Source organism: Cottoperca gobio, chromosome 21, assembly GCF_900634415.1.
Source record: "Cottoperca gobio chromosome 21, fCotGob3.1, whole genome shotgun sequence".
Taxonomy (NCBI): Eukaryota; Metazoa; Chordata; class Actinopteri; order Perciformes; family Bovichtidae; genus Cottoperca; species Cottoperca gobio.
The window spans coordinates 13271602-13298307 of record NC_041375.1 but is presented as its reverse complement, the minus strand read 5'-3'; the positions used below and the strand labels follow the sequence as shown (position 1 = coordinate 13298307).

Here is a 26706-nt window from a genome sequence, read left to right as displayed (position 1 = left end):
TTTTACCCTAAATTAAGGACCTATACCTACAGCACCACATATAAAGTCCACACTAACCCGTTGATTCATTCCTCAGATCCTGCAGTGGCACGAAATCCTTCATGATCTCAATTGGACACAGAGGCTATAAAAGCCTTGTTATGTTGCACTATTCAATTGCTCCACCCTCTCATAACAATATTAACCTCCTCCCAACAAGATAATCTGCCATCCAGTCAGGCCTCACATTACCACCAAACCCAAAGGATTGTGATTTAGATTAAAGAATATGAGTTTAACATGTCTGAGAGTGTTAAATACACATACCTCTACTCATTTCAGTCACTGTTTTTGCAAACATTAGAAATAAAATCTGCATTAGTGTTATGATTTATCATAGTTAACATTACCCTTTGTATTGCCTTCAGATGCTCCTTTCACTTGGATGAATGACAGCAATAATATGAAGTTCTTTCTGGTGTCTAACTTGACAAAAAAAACATTTACAGACGTGTGGAAGTGGTTTGTTTCATGTCTTTAGCCCGGCGTTGCAGCCCTCTGGTTGCCAGGTGACACCTCCAGAGAATTTAACGAGGGATCTTGTTACTGAATGGAGCTCTGATTGGCTCTCAGTGGCTCTGATTGGCTCTCAGTAGCTATTGTATACTTGTGTTTAGGGTCCTTCGCTAAGTCGTTAAGGTATTTATGGTCTACTAGTCAGGTACACAGTACTGTTTCTTAAGTATAAAGAGGGTTAAATGTCCACTTTTCTGTAATTACATAAAGTTAGCAGATATGGTAAATACTTGTTTTTAGTAGTTAATCAGAAATAACCAGAAAGCTTGTTGTTGTAAAGAAAGTCTTTAAGAATGTATTCATAACGTCAAGGTTAATTCATTATCTTAAATACGGCAACAAAACTATTTAATAACACGATTAATTTAGTAGCTGTTGACAAAATCCTTTCATGGTGCATGGTCATAGTGCTAATGTTAGCATGCTAGCAAGCTAAACCTAACATGGCTAACATTAGACCAAAGATGCTCTATAACTTTCTAATTTACTAATCTAATTATTATTTAGCTCTCTGCTAACATCATAGTTGTAGTTTAGTAGTAAACAACTAACAATCAATTATCGAATGTTTTTATTATGTTTTCTGCAGATGAGATTGAAAGTTCGCTGTTGACCTTTACAAATAAAAATAAATCTCACCACAATGTCCATTTCGTAGCTGCTCCTGCACTTTCCCTCGTATCACACGTTCTTCATTCAGCAGATTGAGTTTATCCAGTTGTCATTTTCTTGTTATATGTTCAAATGTGTTTGAACATATTGTTTTTATTATTTTTGAGAACTTGCATTTCGTCCATGCTGGTTTCGAAACTTAGATGAAAAAGCGTGTGAAGTGGTTTCAGTTTTTACTCATGTGTCTTTTGAGTTCCTAAAGTGGCTTTAAAAGTTAAGGAAAAACTAGTGTTCTCTTCAAAATAAATTCTCTAGTAATAAATAATATGTTGGTTCTTGTCAGAAACTAGGTTAGGCTACTTTAGAGCAAAAACAATTCTGTCGCTCTTTCATTTGAATCATTTTAATGTTTGACTATCAAGTTAAGTCCCTGCTGTAAAAGCTGGACTATGTTCTAGTAAAAGAGGTCAGAGGTGGAGCAGGACATGAGCTGCAGTTTTTAGGTCTTTAAGGTCCTGTCACACATATCCGTATGACAGAAACGTATGCCGGCGCATACGAAAATTCCAGTCCAAATACGCCCAACGTTTCATCGGATCGGAAAAGTGAACAAATTTTCGTATGCGCCGGCATACGTTTCTGTCATACGGATATGTGTGACAGGGCCTTTAGCGTTGACAGGAAAAACACATAATTTATGTAAAAGTGACCAAATCAGGAGGTTCCCCATAAATATTGCTTGATTGAAGTGTCATGGATGACTTAACACTCCTATAGTTTCATAAACTCTAAATCTAAAAAAATCTAAACGATCTAAAATAAGAATGTTTTCAAATGCTAAGTTTACGAAAGGCAGGAAAATATTTTACAAACTCTCAGCAAATATGAGAATGAAAAAATTAAAAATCTGTTAGTAAAGAATAAATATGAGATCACGAGGGGAGTCCTGCAGTTAGGATGTTTCCCAGCAGCGTCCGATCCTTCAGAGCGTTTTTAACGTCTTTCTCCTCGATCTTCAGAAAGACCTTAGTTTGACGAGCCTCTTCGGCTTTCTTCAGAGCAAAGACTCCTCTATAAACATATGTTTAGATTTCTTAACAATAAATCTTCAAATTTTAAACTTATTTTATCCAATCAGATTCTCAAGAATCAGTGTTATAATAATTTGTATAATAATTAGTTATGTATTCGTTATGTATACGTCAGCTACAACACCGCTGTGGAAAAGTTGGACGTATTTGGACTCTGACAAATTCTGAGCTACTTTTCATATACACCGGCATGTTTCTGCAAGACAGAACTGTGTATGTCTGGCGTGTTCGGCGTATCGTCTGCGTCCTTCAAACGATCACAACTTACCCTTAATTTATATCAACCTATTGCCGATATTTCGTATGCGCCGGCATACGTTTCTGTCATATGGATATGTGTGACAGGGCCTTTAAACTCAAATCAATGTGTGCCAAGACGTCTGATACAATAGAACATTCAGCAAACCACAGCTAAAGTAGATTGCTGAAAAAGCGGTAAATTAATGCAGAGACAAATCTGCGATATTAATTATTTGTATTATCAGGAAGCGTTATGTCATTTTCAGGTTCAACAGATTTTTGCTGCATACTGACCGTTCTAAATAACAACCACTAGATGTCAGCACATCACCACTGATCACATATTTCTCTACTTCTCTCAGATCTTACCACAATAAACTGTCATATAGACTTTGAGTGTGGCAAACAGTAACTACTTAAAATGAGATTAAAAATAAATGTATTTGAGTGAACATTTAACAAAACTTGTTGGCTAAAAATAATGCTTGACCAAAACTACAAAACCTTTGGGGTAACATTTAACAATTAACTATTATTTTTCATTAACAATGAATATGTGGATTATTCCCGATATAAGAAATGTAAGTGTTTTGTTGGCTCAGTGATACCATCCTCACACATGAGAAGCTGGTTTTGTATTTGTGCTTGAAAAAATATTTTGTTTTATCATTCTAGCTAGTTTGCTAGCTGTTGGTTAGAAATGATAACTCAACTTTTATAAATAAACATGTATTAATACATAAACATGAATTGCATTATTAGCTGCTATAACAAATATTTTTTCAGAAGAGACTATCAAATTGTACAATAGAAATTTAGAAAACGTGGCTTCTCTCTGTAAACGTCTCCTTTGAGTAAAACAGTAGTTTGGTAAAAACTAAACAGTATTGTGGATATTTGTTAAATGATCCTATTCATCTACCTGAGATCGGAAGTATTGTGATGACTATGATGAGCAGTATCATATTAAACCACCATACAAAGCAGGCAGACACTCGTATATCCCTTACGGCACAATATTTATTCAACAATATACAGATTAATTTCTCTCTACATCTCAGAATGATCTTCAGTTTTTTATATTTATCTTGCTTTCATCTTTGTACATTTTCTATTTACAAGATTTAAAATAAGTCTTTCTCTCCATTTATACAACATCAATAGTACAGTGTTATCACATCGTCCAGCAGCTTCTCTCGAAGCATCTAGATTAGATTCATCATCAGTAATCTGTTTAGACTTCATACACCGACTGACGTCTTTGAGCCACAGAGCAGCAAACTGACAGAAGGGCTCGACATGCACCAAAACGTCCCGGTGTGGCTTTCTCTCTGTGAGGGCAGTCGGATGATAAATGCACGGTCCTCTTATATGAGAGAGGTCCTTCGCTCTGTAGCACCACATCAGGGTGTATAAACAGGACTTTATAAATCAGCTTAAATGCATCTGCTCCGTACAACCCGACACGGATCGATGAAGGCCGGTAACACCAAAAACAAAAAATAGAGAAAAAAGGGGAAAAAATGTTGCATAGAATCAATTCTTCAAGAACAGAAATTTTGGTGCTGACATTTTTTTTAAATGTGGCTTTTTGATAAACTCCTGAGACCTTCCAGACCCCCCCCTTACATTTTTTTTTTGGTTTTGAAAAGAAAAAAACTAATAAATAGCTGTACCCTTAGACTAACAAAAATAGCATTGTGTTGGATGTGACATCACATAGAAGTACTACTTTAAAGAGACTAAAACCCTGCATTGAGTGTATACACATTTGCACATCTATATATATAATTTCAATAACTATCTGAGGAGAGAAGTGGATGGATTAAAGTGCATTATACTGTATGAAAACAAAGCCCACAGTTATCACATGCAGGACAGGAAATGAACTTTCTCCACCAGCAGCAGTGGCTGACGACTACACATTGAACCTTTTTAAGACTTCTTTTGAAATGTAAGTGGACCTTGTGTGGATCTCTGGGCTTATTATTCAACCACGGTCAAGTTTGATCAACAATCACTGGCTGGTGTTCATTTCCCACCCTGATCACATGCAAATAACACCAGAAACAGAGGGACATTTGCCTATCCATAACTCTACAGTAAGTGGACATACAGTACCAACATGGCTGCTGGTAACCTCGCTCAGGGGCACTCATAATAATGACATGAACACGTCACCAGTTTTAAAAAACAGCAAAAAAGGTGCCACTTAACTCACGGCAAAATACAGCAAATGGGAACACGGCTCGTTGTGAGCCACACAGCACAGGGATGACGGCAGACACACCAGGTGAGAGTGTGAACTGTAGCTGCACTCCTCTCTTCTTCCTCCACAGTCCAGTCCAGCGGGAGGAGGAGGAGGAGCGTGTGAGGCCAAAGAGCCGACGATAGAGGCTTTTTGGCCTGAAATGTTTAAGGCTAAAGCGCACACAGGACTCACTCGGGACCAGGAGCAGCAGCTGTGAAGGTTTCCAGCACAGCGGGAGCATGAGTGTGTGGGATATTCCACTGCAGACTGAACTGACTTTTATATACATTAATCATTCATCCTCATTTTAAACAAGCACGTGCGCAAGACGTGGGAAATGCAATACAACAGCTGACATCTACGGCACACAGACGCATAATATACTGCTTTTACATGTGAACAGCAAATAGTGATGACTGTGAAAGTACAGCGTGTCGCACACACACCTGTGATGAGTGAAAAGAAAATTCATGGCAAAAAAGGTGAAGCTGCATCGAAGGGCACGTTGAGCCATACGTCCAAACATCCCCTTTTTTTCTGTCCCTTAACTTTGAAATAAGACCAGTAAACAGAACAAAATAGGCTTTTTTTTTTTTTTCTTTTTCTTTTTAAACTTAAGACACCCAAGTAAAACATAATTTCCTTAAGGAGAGGATGTGTATTGGCACATCTGGCAAAGACAAGGACGAGACTTGGGTTTGGCTCGCTGGCTGTTTCACGCATCTGAAACAGCAGTGCTTTGCAGGGCACTAAACATGCAGACAAGCACGCCATGATCAAATCACTCAGCCTGGGCAGGGAGCACTACAGAAGGCTAGCTAGCACTGTGTGCAGATGCAGGCATTTAACAGCAGAGAAGATCCAACTCTATGCACATGAGGATTAAAAAAATAAAATAAAAATTGCACTTTAAAGATTGTTACATTAAGAAAAAGGTAAGTAGGACATTTCTAGGGGAATTCGAATCATCAGGTTAAATCCCGATGTGGTTGTTTGATATAGGACAGAAAACCTGAAGACAGTCGTGTTCTTGTTTTGCAGCGAGGTTTTGTGCATGGTGCGATTCAACTGAAATGCAAGGCTGAGATTTTCAGTCACAACTCCTCACATGAGCAAAGATGTTACAGTGTCATTACAGTTGCAGTGTGAAACCAGTTTGGTCCCCACTATTATATCCCCCAAACATTCAAACCTCATGGGGGGGGGGGGGGGGGGGTTCTATAAATCCTGCGTCTGATTGGGTGACAGGTGTCTGAGTGGCAGGGTCAACACACAATGAGGTAGAACAAAATGTTTCATGAGCATCCAATCAGAGCACAAAACGCGAGACGATCGTCATGGTGACTGCCGGTGATTGCGCAGTGACTCGTACAAGCCTCCAGAGGGCAGTACGTCACCGGCTCAGACATGACACCACACACAAGCTAGAGCCTGACAAACACCCCTACAAGTGCTTTCAGATGGAAGGACCCATTAAATGGTTTGAACCATAATAACAATCCAATATAAAATACAGTCATTGCCTTTTAGCTTTAGACCCAAACCTGCACTGTCACTGCACAATGTTTTTGATCCAGTTCTTCCACAAGATTCAGCTTCGGATTCTTTTTAAAATCAAGCCTCAAGATGAATTTCTTCCTCTTGTAGCTGCACAGTACTAATTTATTCAGATTTGTCCAGTTCAAAGTTTGGGGCCAGACAAACCTTTACCACCTTCCAGTTTGGTTTTCCAACAAATAGTTGCACAATAAAAAGGTAGGTCGTGGGATAAAAACTAAAGAATCAGTTAGGTCCGACTGATTTCTGACAAAATCACTGTCAAACAAGAAAAGAAAAACAAATGCTACCTTCTTTGGATTGTGATTAAAAAACGAAAACATTTAAAAAAAAGGAATTTGATTAATTAAAACCATTAATGCCTAATTATTAGAAAACAGCAAATGACAAGGAAGATAATCAGCAAGAACGATTGCACGGGAGCCCGGGAATGAAAGGGAAGGAATGAAGAGAAAGCAATAATCCCCACTCTTCTCCACGTGAGCGACGGTAAGTGTTATTGCTGATTCATTTTCGACTGATTCAGTCAGGAACTCAAAATAATCTGAAAGGTCATGTTAAACCCCTACAGCTAGCGTGGCATCCTTAACGCGTTTCCTCTCAACGTTTCCTCCTCTTAGGAGTTTCTTTGTGGAATGCTCAGCTTGGTCAGACGGGAGGATGCAGTGACATGCTGGACTGTAGTTACAGCAGTGGGCAGTCGTCATTTCCTACTTTTCGCTTGTTGCATTTTCAGTCTCGCTAAACCCACCAGCAACGACTACAGGTCACGATTGTAATGGATGTTAAAAGGGTGGAGTAACAACTCTAAAACACACACACACACACACACACACACACACACACACACACACACACACACACACATACATAAAGAGTTGCAGAGAAAAACTGCATGAGGATGAGTGTTATGAGCAGGTATTTGGTGTGTGTGTGTGTGTGTGTGTGTGTGTGTGTGTGTGTGTGTGTGTGTGTGTGTGTGTGTGTGTGTTTGCCATGCTCTGCATTGCAAGTTAGACCTGTGATATGATCTGCATGTTGAAACTGGGGGAGCGGGACTGCTTGGTGAGAGGAGCTCCAGAAGACAGGAGGTCCTGGGCATCCTGTGGCCTGACGAGGTGCTCCTCCTGCAGGCTAATGGTGGAGTGGCGGTGGGAGTGGCCTGCTGGAAGCACTCCTTCCTTGTCAGAGCCCCCCTCCGCCGCTTCCTCCTCACGCACGTCATCGCTTCCATTCAGGTTGAAATTCATGCAGTCAAAGGACTTGCTGGATGAGGTGCTGCCAGTCCGCACCAGCGTGGGCCCCGCAGGGAAGCTCAGGTGCTTCTTTATGGGGCTCAGCTGGATGGCATCCAAGTTAATGCTGGCTGGAGGCGACTGCTGCCTCTGGTTGTGCCTCCGAACAGCTGCCTGGTGATCCGCTGACAACTCTGCCTGTTTTTCCACCTCCCTCTCTCGCTCCTTCTCTCGTTCCTTCTCCCGATCCTTCTCTCGTTCCTTCTCCCGTTCCTTCTCCCGTTCCTTCTCCCGTTCCTTCTCCCGTTCCTTCTCCCGTTCCTTCTCCCGATCTCTCTCCTTGTCCCGGGACAGCCGGGCCGTGATAGCTTTCTTGATGCTGCTGCTGCTGCTGTTCAGGCTGCCGCCCCTCGGCCCCACGCCGCCGCCCACCTTGGTGCCACTGGGCTGGCTGCTGTTAGACGCCCCAGAGGAGAATCCCTCGTCTGGGTCGTTGACATTGAAGGAATCTTCCCCACCGCTCATACCATCAGCATCTGAACATGCACGAACATAGACAGAAAGAAAGCATGATGGACAAACAGTGAGCAAGATCAGACAACGACTGAGCTTAAATATGACTGTAAACAAAACTTTGAACTCCAATGCCATAAATTCTTTTGCACAAATTCAGTTTAAAAGAAAAAAACCAACATCCTGACAGTGCCTGCAAACAACTTCCAAAACACTAATAAACCAATTGCTATTAATAGTAAAGTTTTGTGTGTGTTTATAAGTAATACACTAACTCTCGCACTCCACAGACTGCAGGCTGCTTCATCAGCTGGTGCATAACGAGTGATCATGCACCAAACAGTTCAATACGGTACACAATGACCTTGAGCTTTGCTCATCTGATGTAATTCAGATTGACTTAAATCTGACTGGCTGTTTGTTTAGGAACAGTGCGAGTTCAATAACCTGCCGGATAGCAGAGCTCGTCTAGCATAAGATGTCATGTACAGGATTGTATTAGAATAATATCTGGTGATACTTTGATAGAACAGGCACAACATTGATATTAAGACATATAAAAGAAATAATATGTTAATAGTCCATCTTTGAAAGCTGAAAGGGAAAAAGATGATAAATTAAGTTAGAAAAAAAAAAAGCATGTTAATGACATACAGTGTGCAGGGTAAATCCTGTTAAACAGAAGAGACAAGAGGATCAGCCGTCTGTCTCCGTCATGCATCGTTGGGACAAGCAACATTGGACGACAGGGAACCACAGGCAGCACCGGAAAAGAAATGGCGAAATCGAGAAGAAAAAAGGTCTGGACTGACATGCACATAACATGAGGAGAAGACACATGCTCTCCTGCCCCGTCCCTCGTTTCTCCTGCAGCACCGGCCCAGTGGTCAGATGGTTGGCCGGCCGAGACGAGGCTGCCAATCTGTGGAGAGCACCGAGGCGAGTCCGTACACCTCATCAGATCAATAGCACTCCAGTTAGAGCTGACAGCCATACAAGGCTAAATGGGCCAGTCTGCAAGCCCTTACAATTCAAACCAATCCCAGATGAAGAGCTAAAAGTTATTTAAAGATTTGCAATTAAAAAGGATCATACCTGCGTTTCTGCATGTTTTAAGCCTTTTAAACCACAATTGTTTTACATTTGTTTGTGCAACTCATTCATATGCTTGCTATTGGTTTCCAGTCATTTCAGAACGGAATGTGTTTGACATATATAATCCACTACAGTAAAAATGTCATTTTGTTGTGTGCTAATGCAACTGTAGAGCACTTTTATAAACTCTTACCTAATGGTGCATTCAAGTACATGACAACATTTAGATCAGACTGCCGAAAATCTTTGCATACATGGAGGTATTATTCTCGGAACTAAAACCCTGAATACAAATATATGTATGAAAAGGATGATGTGAGTTTTGTAATATAAAAAAAAAAATCTCTTTCTCAACAGAAAAAAAATAAATAAGCAATGAAATATTTAGTATTTGAGTAGCTACTTTGAGTCTGCACTGGAAACCAATGGCTTCCAAGAAGGAAGGAAAATCTATTGAATTTCCCCAGAGTGATTCATAAAGTACTAATAATCAAAAGAAATATAATTAGTTGCAATTTGTAGAGGATTAAACATGCAAAGCCTTCAGTATGGTAATTTCCAATATCACTGCAATGCAACCCCCAAACTAAAGGACATGTGTTAAGGTTGATATTTCTTTCTGCAAGAGAATGTCCAGTAATTTCAATCTAATGAAACTACTTTAATGATTCTTTCAAGACAGTTGCACTGAGTCTAATGTGAGATTATGGGAAGAAGACAAACGCTGACCGTCATGTCAAAATGATCTAAAAGATGTTTCAAGATTGCAAACCATGTAGCAACCACGCATGGAAATGAACACACATTAAACAAGACAAAATGGGCCGTGTGACTGACTTTAGACTTGACCTTTGCAGTTCAAAGTATTGGATTTGTAAACCGTGACAATATTCAGTCTGCTCACTTGGCCTCGTCATTTGAAATGTTAGTGATCCAGGGTTTTGTGTTTTGTAAAATTTTCCGAAGCTTGCCGTAGCGTGCGCATGCATGATGAAGGGCTCGTTCCCACTCACTGAACACAAAATTAGCATACAATAAAAGCTGCTGGACTGAAAAGCAAATTGAAAGGCCTCTTCCTGCAGAACGGCGGCAGCAGATGGTTGCTGCTGGCCCGAGTGACCCAAAACTTGCTGTCAAACACCACGAGGGGCACTACACAAACAATATGTCGGGTGCTCTGAGCCAATTTTGTAATAAAAAATAAAAAAAACGGGATGTATTTTTCCTGTTTACAGAAAAAATTAAGTCGATAAAAACCAATTATCAGGCACGGAGAGTTGAGAAAAGCCCAGAGTAAAAAGGTCAAGCTGCAGGCTGGGCACTGAACATGCTCAGTGAGTGACAAGGGCAGCAGTCGCAAGTACGTTGGAGGCATGATGAGGTAAAAGAGAGGGTATGACATGATGGCAGGCCCATGCAAAATGGCCACACTTCCTTCAAACCCAGAATAGGCGACTCTTCCATTCTTGGATAAGACGAAAAATAGCAGTGGTCTGGTAGTAGACGGGTTGTTGTCTGAGGGCCTTATAAACTGGATGAGTTAGTATACTCTGGGGAAAGAAGAGGCAGCCAAAATGAGTACGGCAGAGGTAACCCCCTCAATTTGATGAGAAGTAGGAGGAGGAGGAGGAGGAGGAGGAGGAGGAGAGGTAGGAGGAGGACGGGGGGGGGAGGGAGATACAGATCGAAGGGGCACCTCCTCCTGAGACCCTCTCTGTTCCGAGTGTCTGCCCCTGTACCCTACCCTCAAATGTGATGGGGGGAATGATGCTGCTGCTGCTGTGGTGGCTGTGAGGCCGCGCTTCTCTCTCCTCTTTGGCTGCGGGGTCCCAGGGAGAGTGGTGGTAGTGGTGGTGGTGGTGGCGCTTGGCGTAGCTAGGCGGATTGACGATGAGGCTCAACTCTGCAGCGGTTGAGTCGTCAAAACAATCTGGGAGTCAACAACACAGACGGGGAAATGTGTTTCTTTAGTGGCAGAAAGCCTCAACCCGATTTGGGCCTCATCACGGGCACAGCAGGCCTAACAGCTGTCTGTAAATTAATTTGTAGATTACAGAATGATAGTTTAAAAAAAAATGAACTGCCCCATTTCTCGCCCATCTACTGGGCGAAATGGAGTCGGTGGAATCTACAGGCACCATTTTGTCGGGGGTTTCTCATGAACCACACACCTTAAATTTAACTGATACAAAGCACAGCACACACTTGATAGACAAAACGAGCAAAAGAAGAGCAATAAGGAGCAGTGAGCGGCACAAGCGCTGCAACACAGAGAGACTATGTGACCACAGTTACATACTGACATGAAACACCATTTGGACGATGCTCATGGTGTGACTGGTTTACACAGAAACAGATTTTCTTCTCACTGCTAAAGGACAAACACCAGAAAAGTCATTCTCTCACCAAACAGTTCCCTCGTGTGGCGTTTCAGTGATCGGAAAAAAAGGTTGTAAGTTACAGCTTAAAATAAAAAGTTAACACTGGTGCTTCTCCTTGCATGACATAACTCCACCCTACGCTGGAGCGCTACATCAATAACGAGGGCAAAACAAAAGTATCGTAATGGATCTACTGTGCTGTCACATCTCCTGAGATCTCTCCTGCACCGAGGCCTGCGACACTTCTCCGTGTGCTGCAGCCACGACGGCAGGTCTTCCTGTTTCCAGGGCTGCTGCAGTCTTACCCTCTCTCTTCCAGCGGTGGCGTCGTATGGAGGCGGTGGTGATGGCTGACATGGAGATGCGGCTAATGGTGGGTGTCACCTCCACCTGGAGCACCTTGCGGCCCCGCGGCTCATCTGGAGCGCTGTCTGGCAGCGAGTTCTTCATGGCGTTCCCCAGCTGGAGATGACACATACACAGGTCGATAAGCAGGAAGATATTACACGATTTGAAGCCTGATTAAGAGCCCGATTTGGCAATCATCCCTGATTCTAAGGATTGTGGAGACTTGTGTGAAACATGGCAAAATTGTTTTTACTACAGTGTTTTGTATTTGACTCAAGGTTGAATATGTGAATTAACTCTATGGACACACGGTGCTGTTGCTCTTACCAAGAGCGGCTGGGAGTAAAGCTCCAGCTGAGTTCGGTACAGAATGTCCTCCAGAGCTTCCCGACCCATCTCCCACTCTCCATTGTATCTACACATCACAAAACACAAAAGCACTGGCATTTAACAACGTCATGTTGTGATCTTATTTGCATGAACAGGAGTCTCTGACTAAATGCCTTGATGTCGGAGTCTCATCCCTGTGAACTATTAATAGTTATTCAGTAATGCCTGCAGCTTCAGCGAGGGAGGGAAGAAGAAGCTGTCCAGTCAGGACGATTATACCTCTTTGTCACACTATGGTCTGTTTACCCTGTGCTTTACCTTATTTCCTGACAACACGGAGAGAAGTTTTAAAAAAGGGAATAAATACATTCACGGAGATAACGTGCCTTTTCTCTAACTCATTCTGTGAAAATCACAGAAATATATGCAGTAAAAATCCACCCTGCTAATTTGTGTTACGTCAATGTGGTCAAATGATATGGAAACAGTGCGTCACTTGTCTCTTTGCAAAAAAAAAAAATGGGGGCTGTCATTAGCGTTGCACATGGTGATGTCACAACCCTGCAGTCAATCTGGACGGATTAAAAGGAACAGCAACTAGAAATAAATACATTACACATATAAAAAGAAAAGGAAAGAAGAAGAATTGTGCGGCTGAACTCTGCGCATGTAACAATCACACGGCCGGGGACAAATGCGAGGGGTTCCCTTTAAACTCCAGATGAAAGGGATGGAATGAATGGGCAGGTAGAAACAGACTGTGATGTTCTGAAGGCTGGATAATGGGGCCTGACTACATTTAAAACCTGAAAATAAACAAAAATGTAGCATGTTTGTTCTGATATCCATGTGTGTCTCTCTCTCCGTCTCTCTCTCTCTCTCTCTCTCTCTCTCTCTCTCTCTCTCTCTTTTCATGTGGTATTGCAGCGCAGTAGCATTAGCAGACTTATTAACCTAAATCCCAGTGTCCTCGACGAGTGCCAAGGTCCTCTCTGCATGTGTGGAGCAGTGGATTCATGTTTATCTGCTATTCATGTGCGCCTGCTCCGGCCAAGGCTGAATGTGAGACTTCAGGCTGGCACTGAGGTGACCTATGGTCGGGATTACTGAAAAGGGTATTATTCTTACACACAAAACACACGCACCCTTTTTCCAGCGGCACTGGCTGCTCCAATCTCCTGATTGGTGTACCCTTGTGGGGGCGAGGAGGCACAATGCATACTCATTCTCTCCACTCTCCTTGTCACACCATCCTTAACAGTGGTGATTCCAGTCACTACTGTATCAGGGATCCTTCTCCGAGTACGAGACATCATCGTGAGGCCGTAATCAGCTTTGCAACGACTGTCCTCATAGGGGATGAAACCTGCTCCCACAATGCACTGCACTGTAATCAGTCTTTACAGTGGGGAGCTTCTATCCTTGGTAAAGCGCTAACATATACGGTTAGGAGATTTTCTGCAGTACATCGCAGCAAACGATAAAGAGAGACTGCCCTCATTAGTGATGTCCGGCAGAGGCACAATCACAAAAATGAGAAACGTTGTGTTATATAGGAACTCATAAAGGAACTCGGGTCTGTGATGATATCTGTTAATGTGAGCAACACACACGAGACTATTATCCAATTACCTATTATGTGTTACTTAACGTCCTCAATGATCTTCCAATAAAGAGTGGTGGTGTGAAGGGGCATGGATGAAAGCCAGTTACGCAGCTATAATTAAAAAATAATGTAATAACAATGTATCAAATGACAATGTGAAAACAATGTGACAATTTGAAAGGGGTCTCTCGTAGTGACGAGATTTATAGCGACTTTCAGCTCATTGTTTTGCTGCAACTTTACTGTTTTGGATTACTCTCAGTGCTCCCAGAGAAAAAGGTAAAACAAACAAACACTGTACACTACTTGTTCAAAATACATACATGGCGTGATAAACTGCAGTCAGCATCTGCACCATGAACTCGGGGTCCAGCAGCACGCGGTTACACGGTTCCCTCCAAAGCTTCTTCTGCTGCCGGGGGAAGCCACACACACACAGTCTGAGGAGGGAATATACACACACACACACACACACACGGTGATTACAGTTATACAGCAAACAGATGAGCCTTGTTAAGAACTGTAGCACCCAATAATGTAATCATTTCCTGAAAATGTAATAACATTTTCACTTAAGCAGAACGAATGTAATGAAACCAAATAATGTGATAACTTGAATAATAATGTAACAACATGCCCTGACTGATATTGTAATATCAATACCAATACTGTGACACTTTTTCAGTGGGTCTTTTTTTCCCAAAACTGATTTTGACAGATAACGTAAGAATATAAATAAGTATGCTTTTTTCCATTGGAAATGTAAATGTAAAATGTAAAAATGGTATTACAATATCAGTCATGAGTATTACATTATTGTTGAAGTTATTACATAATTGAGTTTTATTGAATTTTTGTGTAAATGTTATTATGTTGTTGTTTTTTTTGCCCTTATCACATTTTCAGGAAATGATTACATTATTGGGTTCTATAAGAGCTATAGAGAACATCACAAAGAGAAAAAACATCAAACTACAGTCACAGAGGTCAGACAAAGTCAGACGACGGGATGTTTGGAGTCCACACATTGAGGCATTGAGCATTGTTCTCGTACGCTAAAATCTTCAGTCACACAGTTTGCCGTCTGTCTAGACGGAGCTTCCTTCAGGCGTTGTCTGACTGTTCATTCACAGTAGGGAAGTCTTCAAATCCTGAAGCGTCTGCGTGCTGCGGTGGAGCAACCACAGGGCGGCGGCTCCACTACAGAGCCTCGTATTGTGAATTCCACATTGATCCTTTCTCCTATCTCCAGGCCATCTCAGTGTTTCCCAGATCGACAAGTATCCAGCTGCGATGCTTTTATCTGGCCAAACGCAGACAACTGAGGCTTTATGAAAATGTACTTATCAAATCCTCCTGCTGCCAGGACAGTCTGTATCAAGGTCAGTGTATGGCTACAGGGCAGAGAGTGATTTAATGCTAGATTCAGTAGAGCAAGTAATGGAGGTGGAGGAGAATAGGGTGGTCACTCATGTGCTACAGAAAGGACACAAACTGTGGGTGATAAAAGACACACAAAAAAGACACAAAAAAGACACACAAAAAGGACACAGCTTTTCCTCACCGTGAGCTCATTCTGCAGACTGACTGGTAGGAAGATAGGGGCATGTACACCACGGCAGAGTTGTAGCAGAGCATGAGGAAACACAGCACTTCAAACCTGCAACCAGAAAACGTCTGAATCAAGCACAGTAATACATACTCTTATTATTAGGGTCTTATTAACCCAGTTCAAGCTAAAACACCAAGAATGATATTATGTAAAATCTTTAAAAAGTGTTTCATCTAATATCATCTAAACCCCAACTTGTCCATTTTTGTCTAACATTCTATCCACTAATTTCTTCGACACCTTTGCCGTAGGCAATTACGAAAGGCTGCTCATGCAATTTATGAACTATGAAGCTGACTGTTGCACTGCTGCGTCAAGGGAAAATGGGACATCAGCTAATAATTCACATAATTGTTTTTTTTAGGCATTTTCGCCTTTATTTGACAAAGGACAGTGAAGCGTTGCAGTTATACAACATGTGCAGTTACCGCGGAAGTTGCCCCTCAGTTTAACACTGTTAACTCTGTCTGCACTGTCAGAGCGGTTAGCACCGTTAGCGTCGTGTTAGCACTGCTAGCCGCCGCCGCCGCCGCCGCCTTTTCGGCTCAGCCACCTCCATGTTTGCTTGTGATGTCAGAGGTGTGAGAGCTGTGAGCAGACCCTTAATGTCGTATTTAGCACCTTTTAACGCCAGTTCTTCCTTAGCCCATGCCCTTCCACCAAGTTAAATGTTATTCAGGCATTACGTTTTTCTGTAATCCTGCTGACCGACAGACAAACCAACCAAACCGAAAGCATTCCCCTCCTCGGTGGAGGTAATTACGGCCTTATTGCTAAATATTGTACCAACAAACTTTATTTAGTCTTACGCACCCTGCATTTGGCCTGACTGATTGGACTAAACTGACATGGTGTGTGTTGAGAGTTTAAGTGTGATTACTGCAGTGGAGAAGGCTTTGAATCTAAATACAGCACAGTAGATCCCAATGAACAAAACGGCTGAACATGCACTTTGCTTAACAGACTATTTTACAGCAAGAATATATTTTTTTGAAAAGGATTTTTGGTGCATGTGTTGGTAGGAGGACCTCGAGTGTAAGGGCCATAATTGACTCTGTGCACAAGGGGAAGTAAATGGCCTGGTTGTATATCATCAGTCGGAGTGAGCCGGCACCTCTCAGGAGCTTGGGGCTTTCTTCTCATAAACACCATCTCAGGCTCAGGCTCACAAATGGATTTCCAGATAAGCTGTGAGTCCTGGCCCTGCTGAAATCCATTCACTATATTTATGATGTTTTATGTTCATCATAGTCGGAGGGCCACGCCGCTCTGGACAACGCGTGGGAGTGACCTGTGCTATCTGTGCCCTTACACATCTGAAGTATCAGCGCTGATGGTGTGTCTGTCTCTGCGCATGTGTCACTGCAAACAAACAGCAGACCATTTCCTGGCAGGACTCCAGCGCGCTTCATTACTATGCTAAGATTATCATGCGAGAGCCAAAAAAGCTTTCAGGCCTGCGGAGTCTGGCCAGAGGAGGCTGAATGAGAGTCGTGGGCTATGCTCTGATCATCTTAAAAGGTCTTTTTCATCTTATGGAGAAGGATGAGATGTGAATGAAAGAAAAGAATGAATAAATAAGAGAATGACGACTGGAAGTGCCACCTGTGTTTACTGAGGCTGAACGGCCTACTGCGCTGCAGTTTCTCGGTATCCGAAAAGCAGCAAAAGGTTTCACCCTCAGGTACGTCATTCAGTACGGAAGACTTAGCACACCTTCTCTAAACTGCTGCAATTTAATCTACTGTATGACGTTACTGCGTCTCAGATTAGTCTGCGTCTGTTAACAGCTGGTGGAATGGTACCTGTTCTGAGCTGTGAACGTCTCTCTCTGTGGGTGGAGGCCGCTGTACACCACTCGGATCAGATCATGTTGACACAGGGCCCCCTCCGTCAATGCCATGGGCCCCAGGCTAGAAGGCTACACACACACACACACACACACACACGCACACACGCACACAAAAAAGAAAAACAAAGTTAGGGGAGATGAAAGGCATAAAAGTTTCACCATGACACTTCTACAGCTACATTAAGAAAGTCCATTTTGTTATTACGAGTTTCCTGAAATGTCATGTGTAGATAACCAAATGATGCATTATCCTATTGAATATGTAGTCATTTTTTAGTCGATAAATTACTGACTGTGCAACTCCTCCACTAAAAGTTACGTGTCGCAATTTTCTTTGTATCGTCTACAAAGTCCTTCATGCCACATTAATCTCAAAAAGTCTGCACAAAGTCCTTTCAACTACTTAATCCATGTTTCTATTCAAATCTCTTCACTTTCGTAAAAGGCTTCTGCACACCTAATCTGACATGTCAGGGTTTCCTGCAGTGTTTTATAGTACATTTTAACAGCCACCTCACCTGACAAAACAATCACCTCCACTAACATGATAAAAGGTCATTCACTTCCATGAAATAAAACATTAACCTTTGGGACGGGAAATGTCAAGGTGTTATTTCACACATCACATGAGTCAGGCACTCGTTTAGGCCGTTATCTACTAACTAAACTGATCAAGGGACAATATTTGTCCGGATCTCAGGGGCTTACAGCCTGGTTTGTGATTCCATTATATAATCATAGACACACAGGTATGCAGTGTGTTCTGTTCTTGCACCTTTTGTCCTGTATTGAGTCGATCTGGAACAAATTCAAGACACAGCAAATACGGTTGATACGGTAATAAGGAAAAAATGATCTCAAATCTTTGTTCTTTCATGAGTAAAGTAGAAAGAAGGAAGTGGCAAAGATAACGACTGCCTTGTGTCCCACTGAGAATACATCACAAGGCCACTTTATTCTGATGGCCTGCAGAGTAAAAGTCACCCCTAAATTGAATTGATATTCTGTCAGATTCTTAAGAGAGAAGGAGGGGAGGAGAGATTAATTCAAAAAGAGAGACTGGAGTGTATGCAAATGCTGGAGGCCTGGGGATAAGGCCCTGTGATGTGTGGAGCCGTACTACAGCCTAGGAAGCAGTCAGTGATTCACGCACACACAAAGCCCCCCCCCCCCCCTCCCTCACCCATGCTTTCCTTATTCTCACAGCATGGAGGGAAGAGCCTCTCAAGCTTGTAATTACAGCGATAAATCGCTCTAAGCACATGCCACACACTGTAGTCTCATCAACACGCACACTAGCATCCACTGAGGGCTGTCACACTGTATGAAAATATGCTGTACGTGTTTTGCTCTGCTTCTTGGTAGCAGACAAAAAGCCAATGTCCAACAAGACACACTTCTTCTTTGTGCCCTCAGTAAATGATGGTACTGTAAATCAAGTCGCCCTACTTTAAAAACAAAATCAACAGAAACAGAACAGTTTGAGTAGAATTGAAAACTGTAAATGATTTATTCCAATCTTTTCATTCTAAATGTTTTCAAAATTAGACTTGTGTAAATCAGAGAATAAGAAAAGTGGCTTGTCCAGAGAGGGACTTCAGGTGTTAGTATGCTCAAAAACAAAACGGCAACACATGAAGACAGGCGGAAAATCCTGCCGTCATAGAGAAGGGTGAAATAAAGTGGACCATCTTGCCTTAAAAAGACATTTATAGTGAAGCTTTTGGTTGTACACACAAAAGGTGACAGAAGTAACTGTGTGAAAAACCTCCTCAGTTCCGTTGTCAGATGAATACTGACATCTTAAAACACACACAGATGGATGAGGCCTGGAGGGCATGTTAATGAAAATTGACCTCCTGTAGTGTTGGACACTGACGAGGTGTCATCTTCCAAACAGCCACTTAAATAAATCTCTATAGCGCTCCAACGGTCAGTGAGAAGGAGGCGCAGACGGAGAGAAAGAGACAGAAGCAGCACAATAGATTAAAATAAGAGGGGGAGAAAGATGAGAAAGGCAGGAAGAGGGAAAGCAAATAGTACACTGAGAACAAAATATTACATAGTACAGACAGGAGCCCTACCTCATGGTATATTGATGGTTTGGACAGAGATGGGATTGTGAAGGAGAGGAGCCTGCTGTTGCCGTCTTTGTCCACGATCTCCTGCAAAACCAAAGAGAGGGAGGAAGAGACAGAAAAGATGCGTCGTTAAAAGGAATTGAGGAATGTTTTCAACAGACTGCCGCTTGACGCTCATTGAGATTGAGAATTGAATTCGGATTGTGTACATTTTCCCCAGTTCAGCCCTTCTCTGTGGCCTGGGGAAAGCATTTAGCATCATATGGTTAACAGTACAGACCACCGTCCCTCACACTGTTGAGCTGGTGTAAGACCATTCTGCTGGCACGTGTTGTTGACTCTGACAGATTAAATGCCGCTGCCAACACTCTCACCACTCAATTCCACACTATGAAACATAACACAAAGATGAATGCGTCCCTGAAAATTATGCCTTTATTAAAAGTAATGCCTGACTCTCTGCACCAGTCACGACCGCAGTCAAAGCGATAATGAAGCACTTTCAGAGACGTTGAGTTGAACTTGTTTTTCCTACTTTGCTCTGTAAATGAATTATGTGCAGCTGAGGAGTAAATTGTTTTTACTACGTGGGCATAGGATTGAGAGACATATGGTGCTATTCATGACGCTAACTCTCTCGTCCTCTCTCTTCCCGTGACCCGGGAAATCGTTCCCTCACGGAGGATTTACCAATGATCTTCCATAAATGCACCTAGGAGGAGGCTTCTGGAGGAGCTTAGAGGGAGGAAACACGCGAGCATCCTACGTGGAAGTCTTTTATGAAGTGGCGTGACGTATAAATGCCACACCTCCCCGTGACACACAGTTTAGGAGTGACATTTGAATTTCTCAATCGACAGAGATTCAAAGAGGTTAGCATAATGAAAAGCAACGATAGAAATATTCATGTTTTCTTTGAGCGATTAACGATTCCTCAGTTTTATCTGTATAATGCATGGCAGATGTGAAAGGTGGGGGTGTTAACGTTGCATCATTAAATATGGATGAATGTGCTTTTACTGCAATTCTTTCTTTCTTTTTTCCCCCACATATGCTGATCAAAGTGGTCAGATTTTTTAATTTCCTGGCTGTGTGCAAATGAAGGCAAAGAAAACTACAAACACGATTATATCCATCCGCCCACCCAAGCATCCATAATCTAGGTTTTGGAATGTGGAACCAAACAAGGCTTTATCCCTTTTTATATCCCATTCTCCCCGTCATTCAGGCCTTGTCCTGCCCTTCACTGGCCAGCAGCATATCTCTGAATATCTGATGGGACTGCTGAGAGCAAATGACCATAGGAGGTCTATGAGCATTGTGTGCGTGTACGTGTGTGTGTGAGAGGAGTTGTATGTAAGGATAAATTATGCATGGATATACCTTTAGCGGTGCTGGCTGACATGGAGCTCTTTCTATTGACATCTCTAGCTCTTAGCCCATTTCCTAAGGGGTGTTTCCTGGTGATGCAATCTATCCTGGGTCTATCCATTAATCGGAGATTGCCCTAAAGATGTCAACAAATGTACAAGCCTCACTGTTCCACCTGTATTATTAAGTCCAAAAGATAACCGGTGATTTACACAGGGCCATTCACAGCCATCTTCACGGTTGTAGAATGTGGTTGGAAATGTTTCAAAGAAAAATATTATATTTACCTATATTCATCCATCAAAAAAAGATTGCATATTATTCTATCCATAAAGGAAAGATAGTGAGGCTCCTAAAAAGTAATGTTTTGTCAACAGACAGCGATGTGGCACTATAACACAACATCCTGGTTAGTCAATTATCTCATCATGTGTTTGAAGAGTTAAGACACTGTGTGCATTGCTGCTGGCCATTTACATGTGACTACAATGATGGTGATATCAACGGTGTGATTCTCTGTCAGGGTCAGTTACAGGGCAACATCCCTCAAGCTGTAGAGACTTTGAGTTCCTCTAAAGCACACTTCACCTAGAGCAGGGGTGCCCAATTACTTTCCCTTGGTGGGCCAAAACCGAAACTTAAATGGTAGGCCGCGAGTCAAAAGCAATAATTTATTGAAATGTCTTGAAACTGACTTCCTGCAAAAAGTGTTACTCTGCCTGTTGATTATGAAAAATAATTAATCATTTGGGATCTTGCATTTTTAAAGAGCATTTTTACCTCACAAAAACAAACCACATAAACAGCTATTATATTTAAGTATTTTTTAATTGAAATTATTTTTCACTAGGAACATCGGGCAGAATTGGCATCCATCATGACAGTTGGAGCAATACTCATTTTCTTATTCATTACTGATCCTTAGCCCGGTTTCATGTCACCTCTTTTTTTGCAGCCACTATTTTGCATCCCTCTTAGTAACCATATAGATACTTTGAATTGGGGATGCACAATGACTCACAAAAATGCATCTGACAGCTAGCAAGTTAAGAATTAATTTCCCTAAATTAACAGACGGTTGCCTGTTGCGTGTCTTTACCCACCAGGTTATAGATGCCCAGGAGGAGGGCCTCGATGCACCCGTTGCTCTGGCGATCCCTGCTTGCCGTGATGCGTAGATATACCCACACCAGCTCAGGCAGGAACTGCAGGGTGAAGCGGCGCAGGCGGTCTTCAGAGCTCCGGTACAGCTCAAACAGTTGGTGGCACACAGGCTCCAGCAGCTGGATTGGAGGAGGGGACATAAGTAAATTAAAATGAGTAAAAGGTAGACTCTAGTGGAAATACAATATTCAAAGTCGACTTATAATATAATTAACATGACAGTATGACAGTAATGATAGAAAAATCAGGCCAAAACTCAAAAGATATTCAGTTAATATGATAGGAAACAGAGAAAACAGCAAATCTCAATATTTGAGAGGCTAAAAACAAGCAATTTCCACCATTTTTGCTTGAAAAACCACTTTAACGATCAATCAGATAAAAAAAGGAATCAAAATAGCGATTGCTTTTCCGTCGATGGACTATAGAACTATAGATATGATAACCCTAAAACATATGGCAAGCATTCAGTCTTAGAAATACATTTTGAGGTTATCTTTGCTTCACAGCTCTTATTTCAAAACATGAATGAATGTCATCCTGACTAAAACACGACACTTTTTGCTACTGGTCAATAGTGGGAGGCGTGTAGGAGCAGAGAGGATAAATCACTACAACGCAAGTCTGGTCAGATGTACTCTCAGGGGAGCCAGCTGAGCCAATGTGTTTATAGAGGTGTGTATGTGTGTGTGTGTGTGTTTGTGAGCAAGGGAGAGATAGGTTGCAAAGTGTGCTTGACTGTTGCGTGTTTGGACATTTTTTACTGATGGCATGGAGGGTCAAATCTTCTGCCAAGTTCATTAATGAGTTGCCGCTTATTTTAGGGTCAGCCACAGTCCCACACACACACACACACACACACACACACACACACACACACACACACACACACACACACACACACACACACACACACACACACACACACACACACACACACACACACACACACACACACACACACACACACACACACACACACGTGTCAGAACATTAATGGGATTGTGCAACCAGATCGACAACACTAATGGAATTTAGATCCCTGGTTGCTTGACACCCAAATTCGACCATGGAAGAGTGCGGGGGGGGGGGGTTATTCATTAGAATAAAATGTATGTTCCGTCTCATTGAGGTCCTCGGGCCTTTGCTCAGAAATTGTGTCATTAGGTACTTCAAAGAGAAAATACTGGTTTAGCCATGCTGGTATAGGAGACATTTAAAAAGCACACCTAATAATAAACTGAGTTTGTGACCAGGTCTGTGTTTATAAAGTATCTGTGTGTGCATCTTTGTGGGCGTGTGTGTATAGTGACCACACTGTGTGCCATCTCACAGGTGATGTGTGCCAGCCACTCGTCCATCATACTCTCCCAGTGTACAGTGTGCTTGCGTTTTGATGTGCAAGCTCGCAGACAGTTGTGTGTGTGTGTGTGTGTGTGTGTGTTTCTTGCTCAATGCCAACTGAGATTACATTATACTGCATGAGTCACAAGCAACGCAGAGCTAAAAAACAGCCATACTTGGAATTTTCTATTGCCGTGTCTCAATATGCACACGTCCGTTAGAACACGTCCGTTAGAACACGTCCGTTAGAACACGTCCGTTAGAACACGTCCGTTAGAACACCGTGTACGTACTTGCGTAGTGCGTGAATTTCCAAAGGGTAGTCTCAAATTGAACACGGCTGATGTGAGTCAACCAAAAATGCCGATTGCCATTGTTAGCATCATTTGCGGTATCAAATCATTACAGGTCTTTTTGACAATTAACGAGTGCAACATCCGGGTACTCAGTGTACTGCGTCTTGCCATACTTGTCCGTGTAAAGTGTGAGAACGGAATAACGTAAATCGAGACACAGCATATGAGTGCGTGTGTCCTCTCACCTCATTGTTGGGGTCCTGGATGACTCTGTAGATTGCCAGCACCAGGGACTTCTTTAGATGAAGGCTGCCGGCGTAGCTGGGGATGCGGGTTTCTGGTAGGGACTAGAGCGAGGAGAGAGAGAAAGGTTTGCTGAGCAATTGCACACAATGTTTTACATTTCTTCAGAATAGTGGTAGGACACATAAGGTCTCTGCCTCATTTTCCCTTGCATCCTGTCAAATACCACCATTATAAAATGCACGGGAAACAGCCTTTTCAAAATCAAATTTAAAAAAAAAGGAGTAAACATGTTTTGGACGCAACGCTTTTTGTGGATGTTTTTCCCCCCAACTTCAACCTGATGAAAGTTGTAATCAGCCAGAGTGATTGAAAACACCTGTGTGGCTGATCACCAATCATTCTGTTCGCTCTCTCCACCTCGATGCATGCCCCACATCTAAAATGGCACAAATTCACACCCATACGCCCTTTTCACAAAAAATGACAGGTGTTCTTAATAACGTTAAGGATGGCTCTGTTCTTTTCAAATGTCCCAGTAAGCCTGCACGCACAATACCAGGACCCTAAAACTGAAGCAGCTAAATTGAATTAAATCATCCTTAATTGTATTTTTTACAAAGTGGGCTTTTTCTACTGTGACATGTCAATACATCTTGATGAAAAAGGCTTATATTCTCTCAGCTAGTGTTAAAAAGCATTCAGGGGAATGTGGAGAAAACACTGACTGTGCAATTCAGCGAGGCAGTTTAAGTGAAATCAGATAAAAACCCTTTGAAGGAACTGAATGTCACATGAGTGATGATATCTGACAGACTCATAATATCCTGCGGAGCATTTCTTTAAATGGTCAAGACTGTGCGTTTGTCTGCAGATGAAAGAAGGCAAAGCTATCCTCTCCTCCGGCCTAAGTATGGTCATTTTGAGGACAGAACACAATGTGCCCGGTCTGCACCAACTCACACAATGAGTCATACCAATCCATTTCCGTCACTATTCATCATCATACTCCCTCGTTTCGCTCTCTCACAATTTTGTGCTCTCCTCTGCACTTCACACAAATTCCTTCTTTTTTGGCCCGTCTTCCCTTTGCACTCTCTAAATCTCGTACAGATAACTTAAAAGACCTAATGTACACGGGCTATTTCAGGACTTCTGAGACTGAACAGCCTCAGGTCAGCTTTCATTGTCGGACCTGTATGTTGTCATGTTTACCATGTCGGTGTCCAATGTACATGTTTATGAAACGGAGCATCTTCAAGCAGCCACATTTAAAATAGAGTTATTTTGCCAAACATTATTTGGTATTTTAATCATTAACATCCTAAACACTTATTTGCACCTGAATTATGATTGGCAAGGTAACAGTGTGCAACAGTTTGTGGCTGCACTTCAATCGTTCTATGAATGAGTAAAGATCTGAGAGCTGGTCACGCGTCAGGTGTGCACTGGAGGTTAGGTTTGGCTTTTAATAAAAATAATTCTAATACAATACTTCTAAGAGGAAATCTCAGCACGACCCAAAAACTTAAAAGCTGTAGCAGAAATCATCTTTTAAGATCCAACCTTCATTATTTTAACATGATACAGACAAAAGGTCAGTTGACTCACTTAAGGCTTTGAGTTATGAAAATGTGTTACTTGATTTAAGTAGTGTGTCAGTAAACTGCTAATGGTAATATTAACATGCTGCTACGAACAGCATTACACTGAGTGCAACTGAGCTTCAGTGCAGCTGACCTTAAATCTATATTACAATTGGAAAATTAGCTTTGCATAATCTATACAGACTTGGCTTTGTTTCACATTAAGACATTACAGCCAGGTAAAAAAAAAAAAGAAGCAGGAAAACTGTTGTTTGCGTTTCAGTTATGGGTAAGTTAAGTTAACTCCATTTAGTGTTTTTGAGTCAGTTTCATCAGTTTCTGCCTGAGAGAACGTTATGGCAGTAAGGGTAGAAACAGCAAGGCTTGCACAGTTTTTGCGACATCACAGATGATCTGAATGGATGTGTGTAAAGCCTGTTCATACTTTACATGCATGCAAAAACAAGTTTCAGTGAACGCATAATGATACTAATAAATGTAAGACATGTCTCACAGAACAAATCAAAGGGCATCTGTTCTATGAGAAGGAAGACCAAATAATCCTTCAGGTACAGTCTGCATGTTGAGCTTGAACCAGACAAGTTCAGTTTATAATGATGAAAGTAGAGCTGACCCTGAGTCTCAACTGTCCTAAATGCTCACAGTTCTTGCTTGCGTCACTTACATTTATTACAAAGGACTGAAATGCTTAAGAGGTGACATGCACAAACGTGCACGCTCAACACTCTTATCGCAGTTGACGTTACGTCCCCAGCGTGTGGCGTCTCTGGAGAAAAAGAAAGATGACCTCCAGGATAACATTTCACCGACAGGAGTCATGATGGAGAACAGAGGGCCTTTTACCTTGAATTCTGAGAGCCATTCTTCGACAACACCGCGCTCTGAACCCAGCATCTTCCTCAGAGACCCCCCCTCGGCTGCCTGGTGGACATAGAGGACAACGGGAAAGATGGGAGAGGGAGATATAGTGACAGAAAAGGAGAACAGGCGTTGAGAGAGAGAGAGAGAGAGAGAGAGAGAGAGAGAGAGAGAGAGAGAGAGAGAGAGAGAGAGAGAGAGAGAGAGAGAGAGAGAGAGAGAGAGAGAGGAGATATGGGTGGGGACAGAGTGGAAAAGAAGTAAAGCAAACAGTTAGTTAAGGGGAGGACAAGGAGAACACTCAGTTACTCAGTTCATATATGCTTCCAATGACATATGGTCATATTTCAATGAGAGGCAATACCAGTACTTTTCCATGTAGCCCATTTGCCAATTTCAAAGCATGTACTCCATATTATTGCCAACCATTTTTCTATGATTAGCTTAAAACCGTTCCCTACAAT

General features: G+C 42.1%; 1 protein-coding gene across 4 annotated transcripts in view; it reads right to left on the bottom strand.

Moving 5' to 3' along the window:
- Nucleotides 1-3500: 3500 nt before the first annotated feature.
- LOC115025950 (protein FAM126B) overlaps nt 3501-26706 on the bottom strand; it is a 41729-nt gene continuing 18523 nt past the window's right edge. For 2 of the 4 annotated variants that reach the window (XM_029458371.1, XM_029458372.1), the window contains exons 4-15: nt 26228-26305; nt 23780-23881; nt 21834-22013; nt 19363-19443; nt 17232-17347; nt 15379-15474; nt 14138-14254; nt 12206-12293; nt 11836-11992; nt 10894-11079; nt 7326-8077; nt 3501-7113 (exon numbers count right to left, since the gene is read on the bottom strand). In XM_029458371.1, the coding sequence (XP_029314231.1) occupies nt 7048-7113; nt 7326-8077; nt 10894-11079; nt 11836-11992; nt 12206-12293; nt 14138-14254; nt 15379-15474; nt 17232-17347; nt 19363-19443; nt 21834-22013; nt 23780-23881; nt 26228-26278 (1992 nt within the window). In that variant the 5' untranslated portion in view covers nt 26279-26305 and the 3' untranslated portion in view covers nt 3501-7047. Of the gene's footprint in view, nt 7254-7297; nt 8078-10893; nt 11080-11835; nt 11993-12205; nt 12294-14137; nt 14255-15378; nt 15475-17231; nt 17348-19362; nt 19444-21833; nt 22014-23779; nt 23882-26227; nt 26306-26706 lie in introns of all 4 variants that reach the window. The other 2 variants (XM_029458373.1, XM_029458375.1) reach the window with 2 other exon arrangements.